Below are 19066 nucleotides of genomic sequence, written 5' to 3'. Positions count from 1 at the left end.
TATATATATATATATATATATATATATATATATATATATATATATATATATATATATATATATATATAATATATATATATATATATATATATATATATATATATATATATATATATATATATATATATATATATATATATATATATATATATATACGAGGAAAACAAAAATTAGCCAAGCTCGTCGCACGATGAACGAACGATATAAAAATGCGACTCGTATTCTCGTTCCTACTTGCGCTTCGTCGTGCATCGAGCAGCGAAAACCGAGTGCATGGGACTAAGAATACAGTAAAAATTCTAGAAAATTGAAAAAAAAAAAACTATTACTTTTAATGAAGATTCATGAGCGAGGCCTTAGAGGAGTAGTCGTATCCGCCCAATACTTTACTCGAATAGTCTTATCAGACCTTTATTCCGTATAATTCAGCATATTATGTACCAACGTAAATTAGATACCTATAGTAATTTAGTTTCATAGTTTTATCGCTATAAGAACGTCTTGAATAACAAAAATTTTCTCAAGAAAATCGTACGATAAACAGAAACAATTTTCGTAGATTCCTATCGTGAATGTATAATGTCGTGTCTGAAATCATTGAATCTGCGCAAGCGTCGCGAGAGGTTCTCCCGATTGATGTATACCCGCTCATTTCCGAAACCATCGACAAACTGTGGATTTGAAAAATCGAGAAAATTCCGACCATTGCAGCATTTGCCGGGAGAACCTCTTCGACGAGGAAAAACGATTTAGAAGCAGCAGTTTAGGCACGTAAGCAGTAACAAAAAAAGGTAAAAAATACAAAAGTAGATTGCATGTGTTCGAAAGGCAATTTTCGAATTTCCGATATTTCAAGCCGATATTAAGAATAGAAGAAAAAAAACTTCACCAGGGGAGGAGCGCCCGACGACGACATCCACAACTGTACTTCTTTTCGGGTTCGTCGAAGACATACTTCCGTGCGTGCGTTTCTTTCCGCGACGATAAAATGAATTGAAAAAAAAAAAAATACAAGCACACACTATCTCTCTCGTATTCTTTCACCGCGCTTCCGTAAAAGCGCGAGCCTTCTATAGTACACGTACTTCCTCCGCCGATCTGATGTCTTTTCTTCTCTTATATAACATTAAAGTTATACTGACGAGTATAGGGTACGAGTACGATATATATATATATATAATAAATGAGGAAAGAAAAAAAACTTGTAAATTTTATCTACATACACTTCTGGCGTATAGTTGACTAATAATTTACGAGATCTTATTCTGCAGCAGCTTGAAAATAAAGTGATCAAAATATTTAAAAGAAAATATTAAAAAAATAAAATGCAAATAAAAAAAAAACGGTAAACGAGTATTAAAAGGTAAAAACAAATTTTATAGGGGGCCAGTCAAAGCGTCTCCCAAGCCTAAGGAAATCAAATATAGACTTGATAAAGTAATATAGCTATAAAAAGTAAAAAGATTTAAAACAAAAATAAACAAATAAACAAGATGGAAAATAAAAAATGTATTCAAACTACTCGAACCGGCGGGATCTATCTGTGATTTAGTTAAGTGGCCCTCTTCTCCTCTTCTCTTTCCGTGTTCGAAAGGTATGAGAAAAAAAATATTAAAGAAAAAACGAAAAAAAAAAAAACGAGAAATACATAAGCGAAGAAAGAAGTGTTTTGGAGTGTTTCGAAAATCCCTTGTAAATACGTACGCATCGCCTCCATAGCGACTTCGATACCGAGACAAACGGGAAAATAAAAGGAAAAAATCTTTATTGACATAAGCAGAGCCGCTCTGCTGAATCGAAGATTGATCTCCCGCAATCTTTGTGCGCCAACAAGAGCCCTATTTACACTTTACCACGATAAAATAAAAAACAAAGAACCAGAGAATCGAAGAGCCGAGGCATACGATGAAGACGACGAGCGCGAGCGAGAGATGAGGTGGAAAAGGACGAGATGCTAGAGCGCGACCGAAGTATATAGTATAGTATTATACATATGAAGATATATATATATATATATATATATATATATATATATATATATATATATATATATATATATATAAATGTACATTTGAAGTCGTTATACGATTTTATCGCTGAAGGGAAAAATAAATGCTAAATAAATGGAAATAGCGAGCTCGTTATTGCAAAAAAAAAAAAAAAAATGACATTCCGGCCTATTGACGCGTGGTATCTATATAGCATTAAGCGTGTCTTTGTTGACATCCCTCCACTGTTGAATTTGCTTTGCACGCGATTCTTTGGGATGAAATCATTATACATCGTGGCGCGGCCGCTCCGACCTCTCCTCTTCTCTCACCGAGGCATCTCAATGTAGGCTAAATTTTCCAAAGCGAAGAGCCTTCAACATCGTATTTCCTCTTTAAAATTGAACAATCTGATTAAACGCGAGCGAATACCTTCGATTGCATATAGTACATAAGAATCCTTTGCGGCACAAGGGAACGAATGATGATTTTAACATAACTCGCATGAAAAAAAAAAAAAAAGAGATTTAAAAAAAGCGCCCACTCGCTGGGAGACATATGCGGGAAACGCGTGAGAAGCTTGTAAACGCTGATTGCTCAAGTGAAAACGACATTAACAGCGCCCGAGACAACCTTTTAGACTATATAGCGATCCTTTTAGCACAAAAAAAAAAAAAAAAAAAATTATCAACTATTCTCACTAACGCACGATAATATCGACTGTAATGATGAATGGCACACGAGGACGAGGGAAGGAAAGAAATGGCTTCCGCAAAAAAGTACGCGGTGATAATTGCGTCGATGTAAAATCGCCGCTGATGGTTCATATTATAGGATGATTTCTACTTTTGATTTTGTTTAGCGTGAATTAGTTATTTTGCCCATGTGATTTTTTAAATTTTAGGCTCGTTAGTTTTGTTCCGATAGAAAAGCAAAAGAGACGAATTTTCAACGAGGTCTATTTTTATAAAATTCACATTTCCTCGAACGTTCCACTATATTCCATCTGTGTATCTGTGTATTTTGCGGCAGCCAGTTATCACTTTTCGCCAAATGCCCAAATCTCTTACTTGTATTACGTACCATCGCGACGTCACATCGACACTTGTTCGGTAATGGCAATAAAATATCTATCCTGTACGAAACACTGCCATAATTTGGACTAGTCTTGCGTTGCTTCTTATGAGTAATAACAAAAAAAAAAGAGAGTTTAAAAATAAGTAACCTGCCATTTTTAGGTAGCGCCGAATATTAAGTAAATAATATTACTAGCATCTGGGACGAAGGCATTTTTAAAGATTATTAGAGTTATTATCGATTTGTAAGCGCGCGATTATATGATAAAAATGCAAAAGCTTACACGATGGTACGATTATGCTAATCGATAAATTTTCGATCGATTCTACGACGATGCCAAAAACTCGGAGACTTATGCTGCGATGGCGATGACTGCGAGCTTTCAGTGCCAAGGAAAATAAACAAAAAGTACATATGCGCAATTAGGGAGACAAATGAGAATCGAAAGTGATTAGTACAGAGTTAAATTCTGTTTTATCGAACTGCGGCTCCTTCGTTTACTGCAATGAGTCTTCTTTATACATTTTGTAATAATAATTGCGTCTGAAGTCTTTGATCTCTAACAACACATAATTTTGCTTGTGTACGCGATTTTTTCTCGTTGCGACTGATGACGTATACAAATTGATAAACCGACGTCGTTTTTATCGCTCCCGCAGAGCAACGTTGGCGTGATTATAATTCTAAAATTAAATTTATGTCTCTTATGTAAGTTCAACAAATTCTAACTGTGCCAAGCGAAATGAAAGGTGTCATGCGCTCTAATTAATAAATAATACACAACATAATTGTAAACAAAGCAACTCGTTACAGTTGAACGTCTTTCAATCGAGCATCAGATATATGATTTTGTTGTTTTGTATTTAGAATAATTTAATCGTTAGCGTTGCATTCAAATATCGCACTGTATAAGTACATACGAATAAAAAAAAATCTCTCACTTAGAAACTAAACTTTCTTTTACAGAGAATAGTGCAAAAAAAAAAAAAAAATGAACAAAAAGAATCGTCGAGGCAGTTTAACAAACTATAGAGAAGAAGAAGAAAAAGAAATAATCACTGTAAAAAATAGCGTCATCTGAGAATCATAATCATAATTCATAATGGGCTTGCCCGCGGAGGAAGAAACAGAAACAAAAAAGACAAAGTGCGAGAATAAACTTTAACGATTTATAAAACGAAGGAGACGAGCGAGAAGGGATGTTTCAAGCACGAAAAAATAAAGGATCGGAGATAAATATATAGAAGCGATGAAAAGCGCGCCTCGTTCGTTGCCATGGTGACTTGTTGGCGTACGTGTTAGGTTAGGTTCCTCGCGACCTACCTCGTCTCTCTTGTTACGCCTACTACTACTATGAAAAACTACACTGTTATTGTTGATGAAAACTCCATATTATTAAGAAATAAATATATTGTCTCAAAGATGCTTCGTCATTTATCTGTTGAATTATCAATTTTTTTTTTCTTCGGAAAGCAAATTAATAGCCGTTTAAGTATATATGTCAAGCAAGAATCACAAGTTTTATCTCATCCGATCTAATCGCGCACAGCTCGTATCGATTTAAAGAGAATCGTTCCTTTTTTCAATGACCCGCTAAACCAAACGACTGCTAATAAGACAATGCGCTCGGCGACGACATGGATAAAGAAACAGCGCATAAAATTTTGAAATCACCGCGCTCTTATTAAATGTCCGCGAGAAACGCACGTGCGATCACTCGGCCGAGCGGGTAGGGCATTTAAAGAGCCTATATATATATACGCGAACCATTACCTAAGCCAACAATATCCGCAAAGCGCCTCGTCGATTCGCCGACATCGCAGCTCTCCCAAGGCTACACACCGGCGACTGCCCATACGTTTTTCACGCGCATATACTATACATTGTGTAACGATATATGTATAGAGACGGTGAAAGTGCACGCTCAGGATGACTTGTCGAAAACGCGATGTCGTCGTATCTCGTCGACTAGCTTTCCTGTATTATAACTTTTTACGAAACTCTATATACGTACAGGCTGATAAGCGTTGTACGTGCTAGACGAATTTTTGGCGCGGAATGATCGTTATCGAGCTCGAGTTCGAGATGGTCCGATGGGAAAATATGAAAAGTCACTGCGTGTGTTGACACTGCTTATCTCTTCGGGATGATGTGTCCGCGGTCACGAAGTCTTTCGTACGAAATTCCGAGTTTGCGATTGCTACCGCAGATTTTTTTTTTTAGCTTCGTCATTTTCGAACATCGGCCGCGGTTACTGATGCGGCCTACTCCTGACAGGCAGCCTCATATGCATGCTCGCGCGGTCTTTTATCATCTATAGACCTGTGCGCCGCTATAATCACTATGGAGACTAGATAGCTAGAAAGTTCGAGCGGCGAGTACTCTTAATCGCAAAAAAAAACGACAAAAATAATTCATAATTACGACGTTCCCTGAACTCCATGCTATGACAAAGGTACGAAATGTGAAGACGTGGAAGCTCTCGACTTCGGGCATCGCATTCCATCCGCTCCAACGACCCTCAAACTCACAACTCTCTCGCAGTCGTCGGAAAAAACATCAAAACGCCGCTTTATCTCGACGGGAGGAAAGCGGCAGACGACAATCGTATAGGATTATTCTCTGAAAGCAAAAAAGTTCTCGGACTGTAATTTATACATAATTAGCAGCGCCCGGCGCGAGATCGATTTGGCATAAGACGAGAAAACGCCGATTCGGTTAATCGATCACTTTGCGTACAACGTATTAGCTCCGCTCGAGTGTAAAAATTCAGCGTGTACGAGCCGCTCGAGATGGAAACCTCGGATGTATATATATATATAAGTAAGTATTCGTGCGAGAGATTTTTGTGCAAGTCATCGCGCGGACGATTATCAATTCGGACCGCGCGCGCGCGAGCCCGAGAGAGAGAGAGAGAGTCGAGAGCTTATCTCCTGCTCGTCGCTGATGCTCCTCACTCTGCTTCTTCTCTTCCCATCGGAGCGACGCGCGCCGTCTGCTTCGTTATACAGTGTATTATACGGGAGTTATTTTTCAAGCGCTGTCTACAGTATGTGACGACGTTGCGTTCTCTACTGGAGTGGATGCACCGGTGCGCTGCACATTGTACCGTTTTTCATTCGGGACCATAATAATCGATCGTGCGGGATTACGTCGTGCTTGTGCGCAGCGCCTCTGCAATACCAAACAAGAGAAGTGCTGCGGGGAAACCCGGAGAGATAGAAATCGTCACGTGAGCGGCACACGCGCGCGATATAATATACCTACATATATCGTTTATCGGAAAACTGCGATCGTAAAATTCATGACTCAGGCTCATTATGACATCCCAGTCGAACGCGCCAGCAGACGCGGAGTGAAGGTGCGTCAGGAGATTCGACGATCCTTTTGGCCCGCCGGAACTTTGGAGTATACAGTTTACTATATGTATATCTTTATTCGGTATGCGCCCGAGGGAGACAGAGTAAACATGTTGACGCGCGAGCAGTGCAGCGAGCAGTGAGCCGCCGAGCAAAGTCCGACTTGACACATGTATACTTGCTCCTTCGATGCCCAGTAGAGGCAGTCACTGCAGGATTCTGATGCGGTTTTCAAAAATCGAGGTGAGAAAACGTGCCCCCGCTAACGATTTGTTTCGCACGCTATCGATTTCAATCAATTTTACGCTTATTATAGTCGTTGTGTATTTTAGTGTGTGTGTGTGTGTGTGTGTGAAGAAATACAATATTCCGGTGTCAGAGTCGGTTATCTGCTATTGCAACTGCCTTGTACCGCCGCCGACGTAAACGCAAAACTATGTATACGATAGTGTACACCGTATCTGATGCGCGCGAGAGCTTATCGGCGAATAATAAGGTCGTAAATTTAATGAATTTAGAGAGAATGACTCGGCACTTCGCCATCTCTGACTAAATAAATACTTTTATATCTTTTACCCCGTTGCGCGTAATGTGCTACGGAAAAAGAGTAATAAATTCACAATAACACCATGTGCGAGTCATGCCGACGACTCATGTGAAATCGGCCTTGCGAAAGAAGCGAAACGTTATAGGTACAGCTGAGAGTGCTAAATACATACAGGTACACTTAGTCATCTATATATACTGCACCTCATCAAAATCAAAACAAAGGCAAACGTCCAGAGTCTGTATGTGTGTACATAGGGTAGGCAAAAAGTAAACAGAGCCATTCAAACCATCGTCAGTGCGAAATACGTAAGTATAAGTATAATACGTGTAATCCCCGTTTAACGCGATGATAAGAAGCCGAACCGCCGCCGCGCGCAGAGTATCGACAAAAGACGTGATCGACGTGCTTGGAAGTGCGGTGTATAGCAGACGACGAGTGCCGCGCGACTGTACAGTCTTCATTCTCCATAGGTATACACACACACGCACTACACTCATTCTTGGCTTGTACGATGATGCGAGAGAAAAAGCCGTGACGTCAGAAGCAGCCGTACGAGATAAAAGGCAGCGATAGAACCATATAGAACACGACGTTGAGAGTCATCATGTCGTTACAGCCTGCTGGGCCCTGCCGTCGAGAAGCCCGTTTGCCCTAAAAGATACCTACTCAGCTCAGCACATCGTCGGAAAGTCTCCGAGGGCTCGAACGAGCGGACACGTGAACACTCAGTGCGCTGACGTTGGCTTTTGAGGTTTATTCGCTCCGAGAGGAAGACTGCGCGCGAAGTGAGAAAGTATACTTGACTTGTGGAAGAAAAGAGCTTGTGAGTCGCGAGACGCTTTGTTCGGACCTGCATACCATCTGCGTATACTTACCGTGTAGTTGCCGTTGTCCGTTTAGTGTACTGTACTGTGCTATGCTAATATGCTATCCACTTCGAAGTGCGAGCGTTTTTTAAGGTTAGGTTTCACACGCCAAGGAAAGGTTGGTTCTGCAATATTTTGACAGCTCAGCGCGTGATCGTAACGCGAACTCCAGTGCTTATGTTATGCCACGCTTTCGATAGAAACTCCGGTATCGACGGCAAAATTCGCGTATCTGCACCGCCATCATTACTTATCGCGTTCCTTGTTTTCCTTTTCGTTTTCCTGGGGGAGCGCGTACCTATATAGGTAAACATGTACCTATAGATATAGTTGGCTGTTTGCTAGCTTTTCGGCCTTATCTCACGACCTTGGTTAAAAAGCGTTTTGTCATCGGCCAGTCGATTTTTCCAATGCCTCGGATCCAAGTAACAACCGTTCTAATCGAGAAAATCTCCTCGACTTTTTTTCTCTTTTCCGCAGTTACACTCGGATTTAGTTTTTATTTTCTCGCCGATTATAAGCGCGAGTATATCGGTGAGCGCGAACGTCAGTTTTTTGTTTCGTTGCGTAGCTTGTTGCCGTAAGTTTTTGATTGTTAGTCGAAGAATGCGTGTACACGTAATGAGATGCGAAAGAAACCGGTGATTTACCGTTTGTTTTTTGTTGCTTTTTCTAACAATATTGCGGAGGGTACTTGAGAGCAGAGCATTAACAAGTGGCTCGTATCGTATGATTTAATTGATGCCATTAATTGCTAAATAATGGATAAGATTGATTGAAGGTTAAATTCCAAAGATCGATTTCAAGTTGTTGAAATAAAAGTCAATATGTTGCAATATTTAGAGCGAAATTTTCTTTGTTCTGCTTGAAAGATAAATAATGAATGAATTTGTGCAAGAGAAATCATTTTGGAGCAATAAGTATTGATATTATTTTGTTTTTACTTCTGCGCAGGCTTCCTTAATGGATGACGAAGATGAATGTCTCGGGCAGAATGGCAACATTTTATTTGCCAATGATGCTGCCAGAGCAGCAGCATTCGATACTACTGACGAAAAGGATACGTGTGAGGAGACAAAGGGTGATCTGGGAGACATGACATTTTGCATGACCAGCTACATCAAAGGTGTCATGAAGATGATGCACATTATGCGTAGCCATCACATGCTAACCGATGTCATGCTGGAAGTTGGCTCTGAAATATTCCATGCTCACAAAGTCATCCTGGCAGCTGCTAGTCCTTATTTCAAGGTAACCAGAAAAGTCTGAGTGTAGTAAAATTTATATTTATTTATAAACAGATTTTGGTCAATATTGTTGAGAACTGCAGAAAATGTCAATCGAATTCGTCATAATCTGTCAAATTTAAATTACGGATGTATTTTTAATTTTTAATAATACAAAAGACCTCGTGGTTGCAAAATGACGTGGTAACGTTGCGCGCAATATAGCAACGCGTCCTGGTGATGTCAAACGCCGGATGTATATAGCAGCTATAGGTAACTGAATCGCGGTCGAATAAACTTTTTTAAAACGTTATCTTATGTTTCCAGGCTATGTTCACAGGAGGGTTGAAAGAATGCGAGATGACCAGAGTGAAACTCCAAGGAGTTTGTCCAACAGCAATGGCAAAATTGGTGTATTTTATGTACACTGGCAAAATACGAGTAACAGAAGTCACGGTCTGTTCGCTTTTACCAGCGGCGACGATGTTCCAGGTATGAAAATCTAGATTTTTTATGAAAGGCTTATCCGTCTGATACAGAAGTTATGTAAAGTACTTTGAAAATTTCACTGATTTATGATTAAAAAATTAACATAGGTACTGACGAATAATTTGCGAAAGACAACATTTTAAAAATTGGTGTCAAGTGTGGAATTTTAAACATTGTATTCAATCAATGTTCACGTTATAGCATTCATTTAATATTCTAAATTGACCCAGCAGATAATATGTTAAGTCAAGCTTAAAAATACAATTGTTGATCTTTATCTTAAGATTATGTTTCGTTTTGCAGGTATCCAACGTCGTACGTGCGTGCTGCGTCTTTCTGGAAAAGCAGATAGATCCAACGAATGCTATCGGTATCGCGAACTTCGCCGAGCAACACGGCTGCACGGATCTCTATAATAAAGCCACTCAATTCATTATTCAGCATTTCAGTCAAATCTGCCAGGAGGAAGAATTTCTCCAACTGTCAGCTATGCAATTAGGTACTTATCATCTGAGATAATTATGTTTCGATGATTCTTAATCAGTTGTAAATATTTAGCTTCATTCAAGGAATCGTATCAGTATCTACAGTCTTTAAAAATATTGTATGTGTTAAAATTTTTCAAACTGAAACGATCATAAAGTAAAATGTTCGAGTATTTTGGTTTACTCAAACTTTGTTTCATTGCAAACTTTGTTCTTGCTAGATGAAAATTCTTCAACTTCTGATAGCAAATAGTAAGATTATTTTTTTCTTTCAAACTAGTATCCTTAGTACGAAAGGACGAACTGAATGTACAGGAAGAGCGTGAGGTCTACAACGCGGTGCTCAAGTGGGTCAGGTACAATGAAGAAGCTCGAGGTCCCAAAATGGAGCATATCCTGCACGCGGTTCGATGCCAGTACCTCACGCCTAGCTTCTTGTGCGAACAAATGAAAAACTGTGACGTTCTAAAGAAAATGCCTGCCTGTAGAGAATACTTAGCACAGATCTTCAAAGATCTTACGCTCCACAAAAAACCAATTGTTAAGGAACGCACGCCGAATGCGCCCAGGATTATTTATATTGCAGGCGGGTTCTATTCGCATTCGCTAGATACACTCGAAGGTTACAACGTAGACGACAAGACGTGGACAGAGCATGCGAAACTAATCGTGCCAAGATCTGGACTTGGGGGAGCTTTCCTCAAAGGCATGTTCTATGCTGTCGGAGGCAGAAATAATACTCCAGGAAGCAGGTTTATAGGCGACATTTTTTAAACCTACTTGCAATTTTTTGTAAGCATATGCTAAAACTGTACGTTCTTATTCACAGGTATGATAGTGATTGGGTGGATCGTTATAACCCAGCTACAGATCAGTGGAGACCCTGTAGCCCTTTATCCGTCCCGAGAAATCGTGTTGGCGTCGCCGTAATGGATGGTCTGCTCTACGCTGTCGGTGGAAGTTCCAACGCGGAGTATCATAGAAGCGTGGAATACTACGATCCAGATTGTGACTCGTGGACATACATCAAGCCAATGCACACGAAGAGATTAGGCGTTGGAGTAGCGGTGGTCAACAGGTATGTATAATGTTTTTACGTCAATGTGCGCGATAAATCAATTACCGAACGAAATTGGAGGTCAGATGTTATTATGAATATTTCATTTGCAGATTGCTCTATGCGATAGGCGGCTTTGACGGCGTGAACAGATTAAATTCCGTCGAGTGTTACCATCCAGAGAACGACGAGTGGAGCATGGTGGCAGAGATGAATGAGTGTAGGTCAGGTGCTGGAGTGGCAAGTTTGGGCCAATATATTTACGCTGTTGGAGGCTATAATGGGGTATCTCAAATGAAGAGTGTTGAGAGATATGATACAGAGAGCGATTCTTGGGAGTTCGTTGAACCCTTGCCAACAGCTCGAAGTGCCTTAAGCGTTACTGTGCTCGACGGCAAATTGTATGCTATGGGTGAGATCTAAGAATAGTTTCTACTACCTATTACTTATATTTATAATTCGATGGAATCCAAATTTTAATATTTATTCCAGGTGGATTTAATGGCATCACATTCCTCAGTACTGTTGAAATTTTCGATCCCGATACGAATAAATGGGAAAGTGGTCTTCCCATGACTTCCGGTAGATCCGGTCACGCAAGTGCCGTCTCTTATCAAAATTGTGCTTTTAACTGCGAACACTTAGATAACACCAATTTACAAAAAGCGCCGTCGTGACAATAGTGTTGATGATTATAGTCGGAAAATTAATGAAAAGCAAAGTTAAGCAGATGGCTTTCTATTGCTTTTGGTATTCTTCGTATAGAATGTATTGCGACTATCGCAAACATTTTCATTGATAATTGTAATATTCAAGTTTAATGTAAGTAGATTATATAATTATTTAATATTAAATGTAAGCAATCTTCTTTAAAATATGTATTCTATGAAAGAATACTTTGGTTGAAATGACAAACTCTCGATAAAGGAAATCAATTAACCAGTTGATGATTCATCAAAGGAATGAACATTAATGAACATTATGTACGCTTTTACTGTAAAGAGTCACACTTTTACACGGAGAGAAAGATCAGTAGTAGTAGCGACGAACCCGAGTAAATTAAAAATAAGAGCTCTGGAATGGCTCTTCCCCATTGTTTGAATTTTTCGGCTCTCTAGTCTCTGAATTTGAAAACTGTTTTGTTAGGGCCCTCTTTAGCAACACAAGTTATAAAGTGCAGGGCTTTATTACCCATCCATAGGTTTTGTCTAAGTACAAAATATCGCTGTTATACTGCTAAATTTTCTAATTTTATAAGTAGTTCAAAGAAACGTTCCATCGTGATTTCATACTGTTAAGAATATAATTAAAATCGAATTAAAATTGTAATTTATTATAGATAAACCTCAAACAGACATGTTTGAGCAAGTTATTTTGTATGAGTAAGAAAGTGCTTATATTATAAGTCGTGTACGAAACATACTTAAGTCTTTCCATAATCTTATACTGTTTGTATTATTGTGACATTTGAATTATTATACATTGATCTTATATAGTGAAGATTATAACGATTCCTAATTTTGTATAATGATTAACCTTAAGCAATCAGTTAGAATAATATGTAATTCATCTGTTAATTATAAAAAAATCATTGTTATTGAATTATGAAATGAAAATGCATAAATGTGAATTATAATGAAGATAGAAAAATATTCTAAAAACGAGTTTTTATAAAACGGTATAATGAAAAATAAAAAATCAATTTAAAAATGACATTACATTGCTTTGTAACCTTCAAAAAGATTTTTTTTATATGATAGATATTAATAAGATAAAGAATAAATTTTGGGATAATTTTTCATCTTAAAAAAGATAAAATCATCAATCACGAGTAAAATTTGACAAAGCCGTGAAGACGCAAAAAAAAATGATGTTGATTTCAGGGTTGTTTATTGAGTAATGGTCCAGGCAACGCCAAAGCAACACGCGCTTCGCGCTTACGCGCAAAATATCACGAGAGTACAAAATTTCTATAAACATATAAATAACTCTCTATTATCCGTCATGGAAGCTTAATTTGTTGGACATATATGGCTTGGAGCCGATAACCCGAAAAGGAAGAAAAATAAGGCTTAAATTAAGTCCCAGCTTATATATAGAAAAGCGCGTGCAAAGCGTCTTGACTTTATTTTTAACTCTTATATTTTTAACAACCGGCAGTCGCGTCAGTTCCGTTGAAAAAGTCGCGGCGCTCAGACATGTCAAAAGTTCACGTGAACTTGCAGTAGGAGTTTCTCAATACACATATATAGAGCTGCACTGACATACCTATAATATATCTACATATCTACACGCAAGCTTACAAAATACATCCCTATCTATAACATACGTTAAGAAGACACAGACCGAAGAAAAAGTACGTGCGTGCGCTGCTGCGGTGCAGTAGCTTTCTCTCTCTCTATAGTCTCTCGTGTCCTCGGCAGTTCCGAAAAATCCACTCTACGTATTAGTATTATACTTTCCGGCGCGATGCCATTCGCGAGTGTAGAGTGAACAAATTTCGCTCGTCTTAAGTCGTCGGCGGCGGCTTGTATTCGGATCCGAACGTGAGCAGGTGAGTGAAAATAATCGTTTATAGTTGCGCGCAAATGAAGTAAGTATTGTACATAATGACGTAATGCGGCGTCGAAAAGACGGGCCTTTTCTAAATAGTCGACGTATAGTCGTCGCTATTTTTTCGTGGCTCGCACTGCTTCCGGATTAATAATAGTAGGTAGACGGATTTTTGCGCGAGCAGTCTCTGGCAGCTTGCTGGTGCTAGGCTGTGCCGCGTTTTAAGGTTAAGTCGTTTTGGAGCTGAATTTTGGAGTCTAGATGTAGATAGCGTTTTTTTTTTTTTCATTAACGGAGTAGTTTTGGAGGTTAAAGAGTGATCGGATTCTGATTTGTGGCTTGGATTGATTACAGGAGAGCAGGCACTTCGAGAACAGCAAGATGAGCTCCTTGATTCGACGAAGGTTTCACTCATTCGTAAACTCAATTACAAGGCACCAGAATGCCATTGGTGCCAAGCGGAGCCAGCAGACGAATGCTGCTTTGAATTCCACCACAGAAACCCATCAGGTAGATATTTTGCTATTGTGCATAAGGAAATCTCTATTAAAATGCTTGCAGCCTTGGAGTTATTATTGTGCATATGTTAAAAATTCTTCTAAGCGGACAAATTAACAGATGCACGAGGTTCGTGTTGTATTTTTGATTTATTTGTCTGAAAACTTGCTGAATTGGCTTTGATGATTTAGCATTCCTTACTTGAGAGATTCGGGTTAAAATAGAATCTATAATATAAGCATAACATTTTTCCGGTGTTGCACACATGTGTTGTAAGTCAACCAAAATTTAGCACAGCGCAATCTTACTTGGCATTCCTTTCTTTGCATTGTTTGATTACAGTTTTCCAATGACGTTGTGCCTGTTTTTAAATATGCTGCACAATATGGAGATCGAGCAGCACTGCGTGATATGCATGGAGACTACACCTACAGAGGTCTACTGTTAAGTGCAAAACAGTTTGCGAACGAATTAAACGAACTACTAGGAGAAGGAAGCCAAGAGAGAATAGCTTTCTTACTTCCCAATGATGCAAGCTATGTCATAACTCAGTGGGCTTGCTGGATCAGTGGTCAAATAGGTAAACATAAGTACAAGTCACTGTCTCTTTTGAAAATTCATTCAACTTTCTTTATTATCATAATGATAATCAGTTGACTAAAAATAGAATTGATATTCCACTGCGATGCGTCATAAGTAGATTATCTATATTTTTTGTATTAACTAACGATTAATGCGCGCGTGTGTACGTAAATACATTTGTTATCTTAATGTCCGATACAGCGGTACCTCTAAACGATCAACACCCGGCGCCTGTGCTTGACTATTACATCACGGACTCGGATGCAAGAGTTTTCGTGACGACGCAAGAACATTTGCCAATCATCGAGCCTCTCATAGCCAAGAGCAATAGGCGCCTCATTGTTTTTGATAATGCGCTGCGAGTCTTGGCATCGAAGCCAGACGGCAAGTTGGCCAACAACAAAGGCAACATCGAACGTGACTTCGGGAACTTCCTGGACGCGGGCGTCCCGGGCGACTTTTACAATAAGAGCGATGCCATGTTTGTTTACACTTCCGGTACAACCAGCAAACCGAAAGGTAATTCATGTTATGTATTTAAAAAATTGAAATATTCCTAAAATCATTGAAGGAGGAAAGAAAACAACTCGGGAATGTAAATTGGTGCGACGCAAATGGTACATACGTATTTGTTGTGTCGTCAGAGTGATATAAAAAACAAGTAGTTGATATAGATCAAAGAATAAGTATAAAATTTACACTTTTTCATATCTCTGTTTTAAATTTTCTAATTACCTTATCAGCACAGATTCGAATTAATCCAATTTTCTTACAGTAAGATCACAACCGCGATGACTTGTAAATAATATTTCGAATACTCACACGCGGCGTTGCCCTGATAACGATAGAAGTCATCAATCTCATTGTAAACATTCTTCAAGAGTTTTTTTCTTTTCTTTATCTCTCTTTCCTCTGCTAATTATCTACTGTATACATTGACTTTTTATAATTTTAATTTGTGTATTGACCCTAGTGGAAATAAAAAATGTAATAAAGTGTAATAAAATATAAGAAAATGTAACAAATCGTACCATTTTGTACGTTTTTGTTGGATTTCGGACCTTTTTTACGTTTTATTACAGTTTGCTACATTTTATTACATTTTGTTACGTTTTATTACAATTGATTACATTGTTTTTTTCCACTAGGGGAGTCCAAGCCCATTCTGAGTTGCAGATTTTCTTGTGTGCATATATAAGAAATCTGTGACCAAATTTCCAGCTTCTTTATATGCAGCTATTGCTTTTGCTTATTTTTTATAATATTACTTTTTTAAACGATGTCGAATTGCTAGATAAACTAACACATATTAAACGAGATGTTATTTCAGATCTATTAGCTAGTATCTTTTTTTGATGTTACAAATACATAAATGATATATCTCTTGAGGTTTTCTTTACGCTGATTCTGTGATTCGCTGTTTGCATTGCTCTTATGTTCAGAGATAGCTGGAGGTGAGCTGTACATGTTGGAACTTGTGTTTGACTGTTCTAATTAACACAGTTTTGATTACCTTATTGATGTATGTTAGTCTAGTAATCCCAGGTGCTAAGTAGTAGTTTCTATACTAAAATGTTAATTACAAAATTTGTGAACAAGTATATAATGTGCATTTGTGGTTAATATGTCTAAATTTTTTTTATCGCAGCAACGATAAGTTTGTTATGTACTGACGAAAAATTTGGTTCACGAAACAGGCGTAGTACTGAGCCACAAGAATATCCAGTCTCAGGTGAGCTCTCTGGTGACGGCCTGGAAACACACTGACAAGGACGTATTTCTGCACACACTACCCCTGCATCATGTGCACGGCATCATCAACGTGCTCCTGTGTCCTCTCTACGTCGGTGGCCGTTGTGTTATGTTGCCCAAATTTTCGCCGTCGAGCGTCTGGGCTCAAATTACAGCTGTGAATATGCAGAACAGCGAGAGGATCAACGTTTTCGCGGCTGTTCCAACTATTTACATGAAGTTGATTCAGGAATATGATCAGCTGTTTGTGAATAACGATAAAATTAAGGAATACATATTTAATGTATGCACCACTAAGATCAGGTGAGGTTTTCATGATGAACATAGTATTTTGTGATGACTTGTAAAGTGGAATGTCTCATTTGAAACTGGATTTAATACAGGTTAATGGTCAGTGGGTCGGCACCGCTGCCAAAGCCAATATTCGATAGATGGGAAGAAATCACAGGACATCGATTACTAGAGAGATACGGTATGACCGAAGCCGGTATGATTTTGTCGAATCCTCTCGATGGAGAACGCATTCCAGGTGTGTTTAATGAAATTAAATTCATATTATCTTTGTTTATCGTCAATAACTATAGTCATTTTAATCTGAAATTTCGGTGTATTCAGGAACTGTAGGAACACCACTTCCGGGTGTGGAGATTAGGCTAACCGAACCTGAGTCAACCGATAGCGTTCCAACCATTGCACCAAAAGTACTCTTATATGGAAATTCAAAAAGTAGCAAAGTTTTAAGTGATTCAAAAGATCTTGTGACCGGCGATCTGCAAGTAAAAGGTGTCAACGTTTTTAAGCGTTACTGGGATAGACCAGAAGTAACAAAAAAATCTTTCACGGACGATGGATGGTTCAAAACTGGTAAGTTTCTTTTTAAAACGTTATATGCGACAGCAAGCACGAATTCAATGGATACTTCATTACTCGTGTATTTTAGGCGATACTGTGCAGTACGATAATGGCATTTATAGGATGTTAGGCCGCACTTCGGTTGATATTATTAAAACTGGCGGCTACAAAGTAAGTGCGGTTGAGGTCGAAACAGTTATTCTAGGCCACCCTGATATCATCGATTGCACAGTGGTTGGAGTTAACGATTTGACATGGGGACAAAGAGTAAGCAAATTTCACAAGTAGTTACATTATGACAATCCTAATAATTAATCAATTATTAATTTCTATCATTAAAATTTTTGATGGCAGGTTGCAGCAGTCGTAGTCTTAAACGAAGGTGCCGAATTAATACTATCCCAGCTTCGTGAATTTGCAAAGAAATCACTGGCGAGTTATGCTGTACCCAGTATACTCAAAGTTGTTAACAAGATTCCGAAAAATAGCATGGGAAAGGTCAACAAACCCGATATAATTCGCATACTTTTTCCCCAAGAAGATCTTGCAGCAGAAGTTTTTATTAAGAAGCCAGAAACTTCTGAACCAGTAGCTGCATCCACATCAGAACCCGTCACCAAGAAAGACGACACCCCGAAGAAGGACAACTCATAAAAAAATCACTCATCCACGGATATAAAAGGTGAAAGAAAAACGCGCCGCGCGCTTCTTAAGACCCCGTGACTGATTCTATTTTCTGTTTGTTGTAAGATATTTAAGTTATATAAGTCAGTAATTTGTAGCCTAGTTTCGTAGGCTAGTCTTTCTCTATCTTTGAAATTTTTTAATAAAATTCTTGGGAAGGCTGAAAATCTAAATCGTCCTATTTACTATAGAAATTTATAATAACGATACGTGGACTTATTTTTACGCGAATACATTGTAAGGTCGATAACTAATTATAACACGGACATTTAATTTTCAGCCTCCCTCGATAATTTTATTTTGATGGAGATGATACATTGTAGAAGTGAAAACAAAAATTTACACACGTACTCAGACGACAAAAAACAACTATGAACAAAGCCAAATATTTTTACGTTTGAATTATGCGCCTGTATATCGAAACTTGCAATGAATACTTAGTTGATGAACTTAGTTTAATCGAAGTTTAAATCGAATTAGCAGTACTGGTATTCACATGTAGGAGCGTACGCAGTGTTTACTAAACATAGAAAAAAAGTACTTGTTATGTTCACGCGATGATATGAAGAATAAGTGATCTTTATGCTGTGCGTTAATTTTCGAAAATTCTCGCTTAATTAAGGCTTTGTTTTTATTTGACAAAAGTTATTGTTTAAGAGTAGAAACGTCATCACTCGGTGATTGCGTATTTTCGTTAATGACTAGATTTTAGGAGTTTAAGTACGTATACGCTCGTTTACGGTTTTTAACTTCGTTGAAACCAATCATCGATTAGGGAATCAAAAAGTAACGCACGCATTTTCTACAACAAACAAACTTACTGTTGCATGAGTGTGAAGAATCGGTAAAAGAGGGAAACATAGAGTGTGTGTGTGTGTGTGTGTTGTGTATGAGGCTGAAAACAATGTCGGCAGGTGTGATCCGATGTGTACGGATAAAAAATATCCGATAGCACGTAAGAGAGTTTGTTAGTCACTACAACTTCACAAGTCATTATGAAAGCTTTATTAATAAATAAATTAAACATCAAGTTGAAAACTGTCGAATA

At 38.4% G+C, this 19066-nt stretch overlaps 2 protein-coding genes across 20 annotated transcripts; both read left to right on the top strand.

Moving 5' to 3' along the window:
* Positions 1-6025: 6025 nt before the first annotated feature.
* Positions 6026-12742, top strand: LOC100123910 (kelch-like ECH-associated protein 1B). Of its 11 annotated transcripts, none has more exons than XM_031933591.2 (9): positions 6557-6667; positions 7445-7958; positions 8795-9091; positions 9394-9558; positions 9859-10054; positions 10321-10792; positions 10870-11118; positions 11211-11509; positions 11590-12742. In XM_031933591.2, the coding sequence occupies exons 2-9, from the start codon at positions 7899-7901 to the stop codon at positions 11772-11774; spliced, it is 1923 nt and encodes a 640-aa protein (XP_031789451.1). In that variant the 5' UTR covers positions 6557-6667; positions 7445-7898; the 3' UTR covers positions 11775-12742. The 11 variants fall into 11 exon arrangements, with proteins under 11 accessions (XP_001607682.2, XP_031789451.1, XP_031789453.1 ...); XM_031933593.2 differs by having other exon boundaries at positions 7445-7797; positions 11590-12737; XM_031933592.2 differs by having other exon boundaries at positions 7445-7933; positions 11590-12737.
* A 519-nt stretch (positions 12743-13261) lies between these two features.
* LOC100123908 (malonate--CoA ligase ACSF3, mitochondrial) lies at positions 13262-19066 on the top strand. 9 transcript variants are annotated; one of them, XM_016981122.3, is made up of 10 exons: positions 13270-13651; positions 14005-14160; positions 14491-14728; positions 14932-15249; positions 16173-16184; positions 16428-16785; positions 16866-17011; positions 17098-17346; positions 17423-17601; positions 17689-19066. In XM_016981122.3, exons 2-10 carry the CDS (start codon positions 14032-14034, stop codon positions 17986-17988), a joined length of 1929 nt encoding a protein of 642 aa, XP_016836611.1. In that variant the 5' UTR covers positions 13270-13651; positions 14005-14031; the 3' UTR covers positions 17989-19066. The 9 variants fall into 9 exon arrangements, with proteins under 9 accessions (XP_003423995.1, XP_016836611.1, XP_032456126.1 ...); XM_016981124.3 differs by lacking the exon at positions 13270-13651 and adding an exon at positions 13759-13876 and having other exon boundaries at positions 17689-19056; XM_016981123.3 differs by lacking the exon at positions 13270-13651 and adding an exon at positions 13783-13913 and having other exon boundaries at positions 17689-19056.

The sequence above is a fragment of the Nasonia vitripennis genome, chromosome 1 (genome assembly GCF_009193385.2).
Source record: "Nasonia vitripennis strain AsymCx chromosome 1, Nvit_psr_1.1, whole genome shotgun sequence".
NCBI lineage: Eukaryota > Metazoa > Arthropoda > Insecta > Hymenoptera > Pteromalidae > Nasonia > Nasonia vitripennis.
This window is presented reverse-complemented; position numbering and strand designations above follow the sequence as displayed.

Excerpts from the sequence above, each read along its gene's own strand:
- LOC100123910 (XM_031933591.2), top strand. The coding sequence starts at position 7,899 with ATGCTATCCACTTCGAAGTGCGAGCGTTTTTTAAGGTTAGGTTTCACA. Across the intron at positions 9,092-9,393 it reads CTGCTAGTCCTTATTTCAAG|GCTATGTTCACAGGAGGGTT; the intron begins GTAACCAGAAAA and ends TTATGTTTCCAG. Across the intron at positions 11,119-11,210 it reads GGAGTAGCGGTGGTCAACAG|ATTGCTCTATGCGATAGGCG; the intron begins GTATGTATAATG and ends TTTCATTTGCAG.
- LOC100123908 (XM_016981122.3), top strand. The coding sequence starts at position 14,032 with ATGAGCTCCTTGATTCGACGAAGGTTTCACTCATTCGTAAACTCAATT. Across the intron at positions 17,012-17,097 it reads CGATGGAGAACGCATTCCAG|GAACTGTAGGAACACCACTT; the intron begins GTGTGTTTAATG and ends CGGTGTATTCAG. Across the intron at positions 17,347-17,422 it reads CGATGGATGGTTCAAAACTG|GCGATACTGTGCAGTACGAT; the intron begins GTAAGTTTCTTT and ends CGTGTATTTTAG.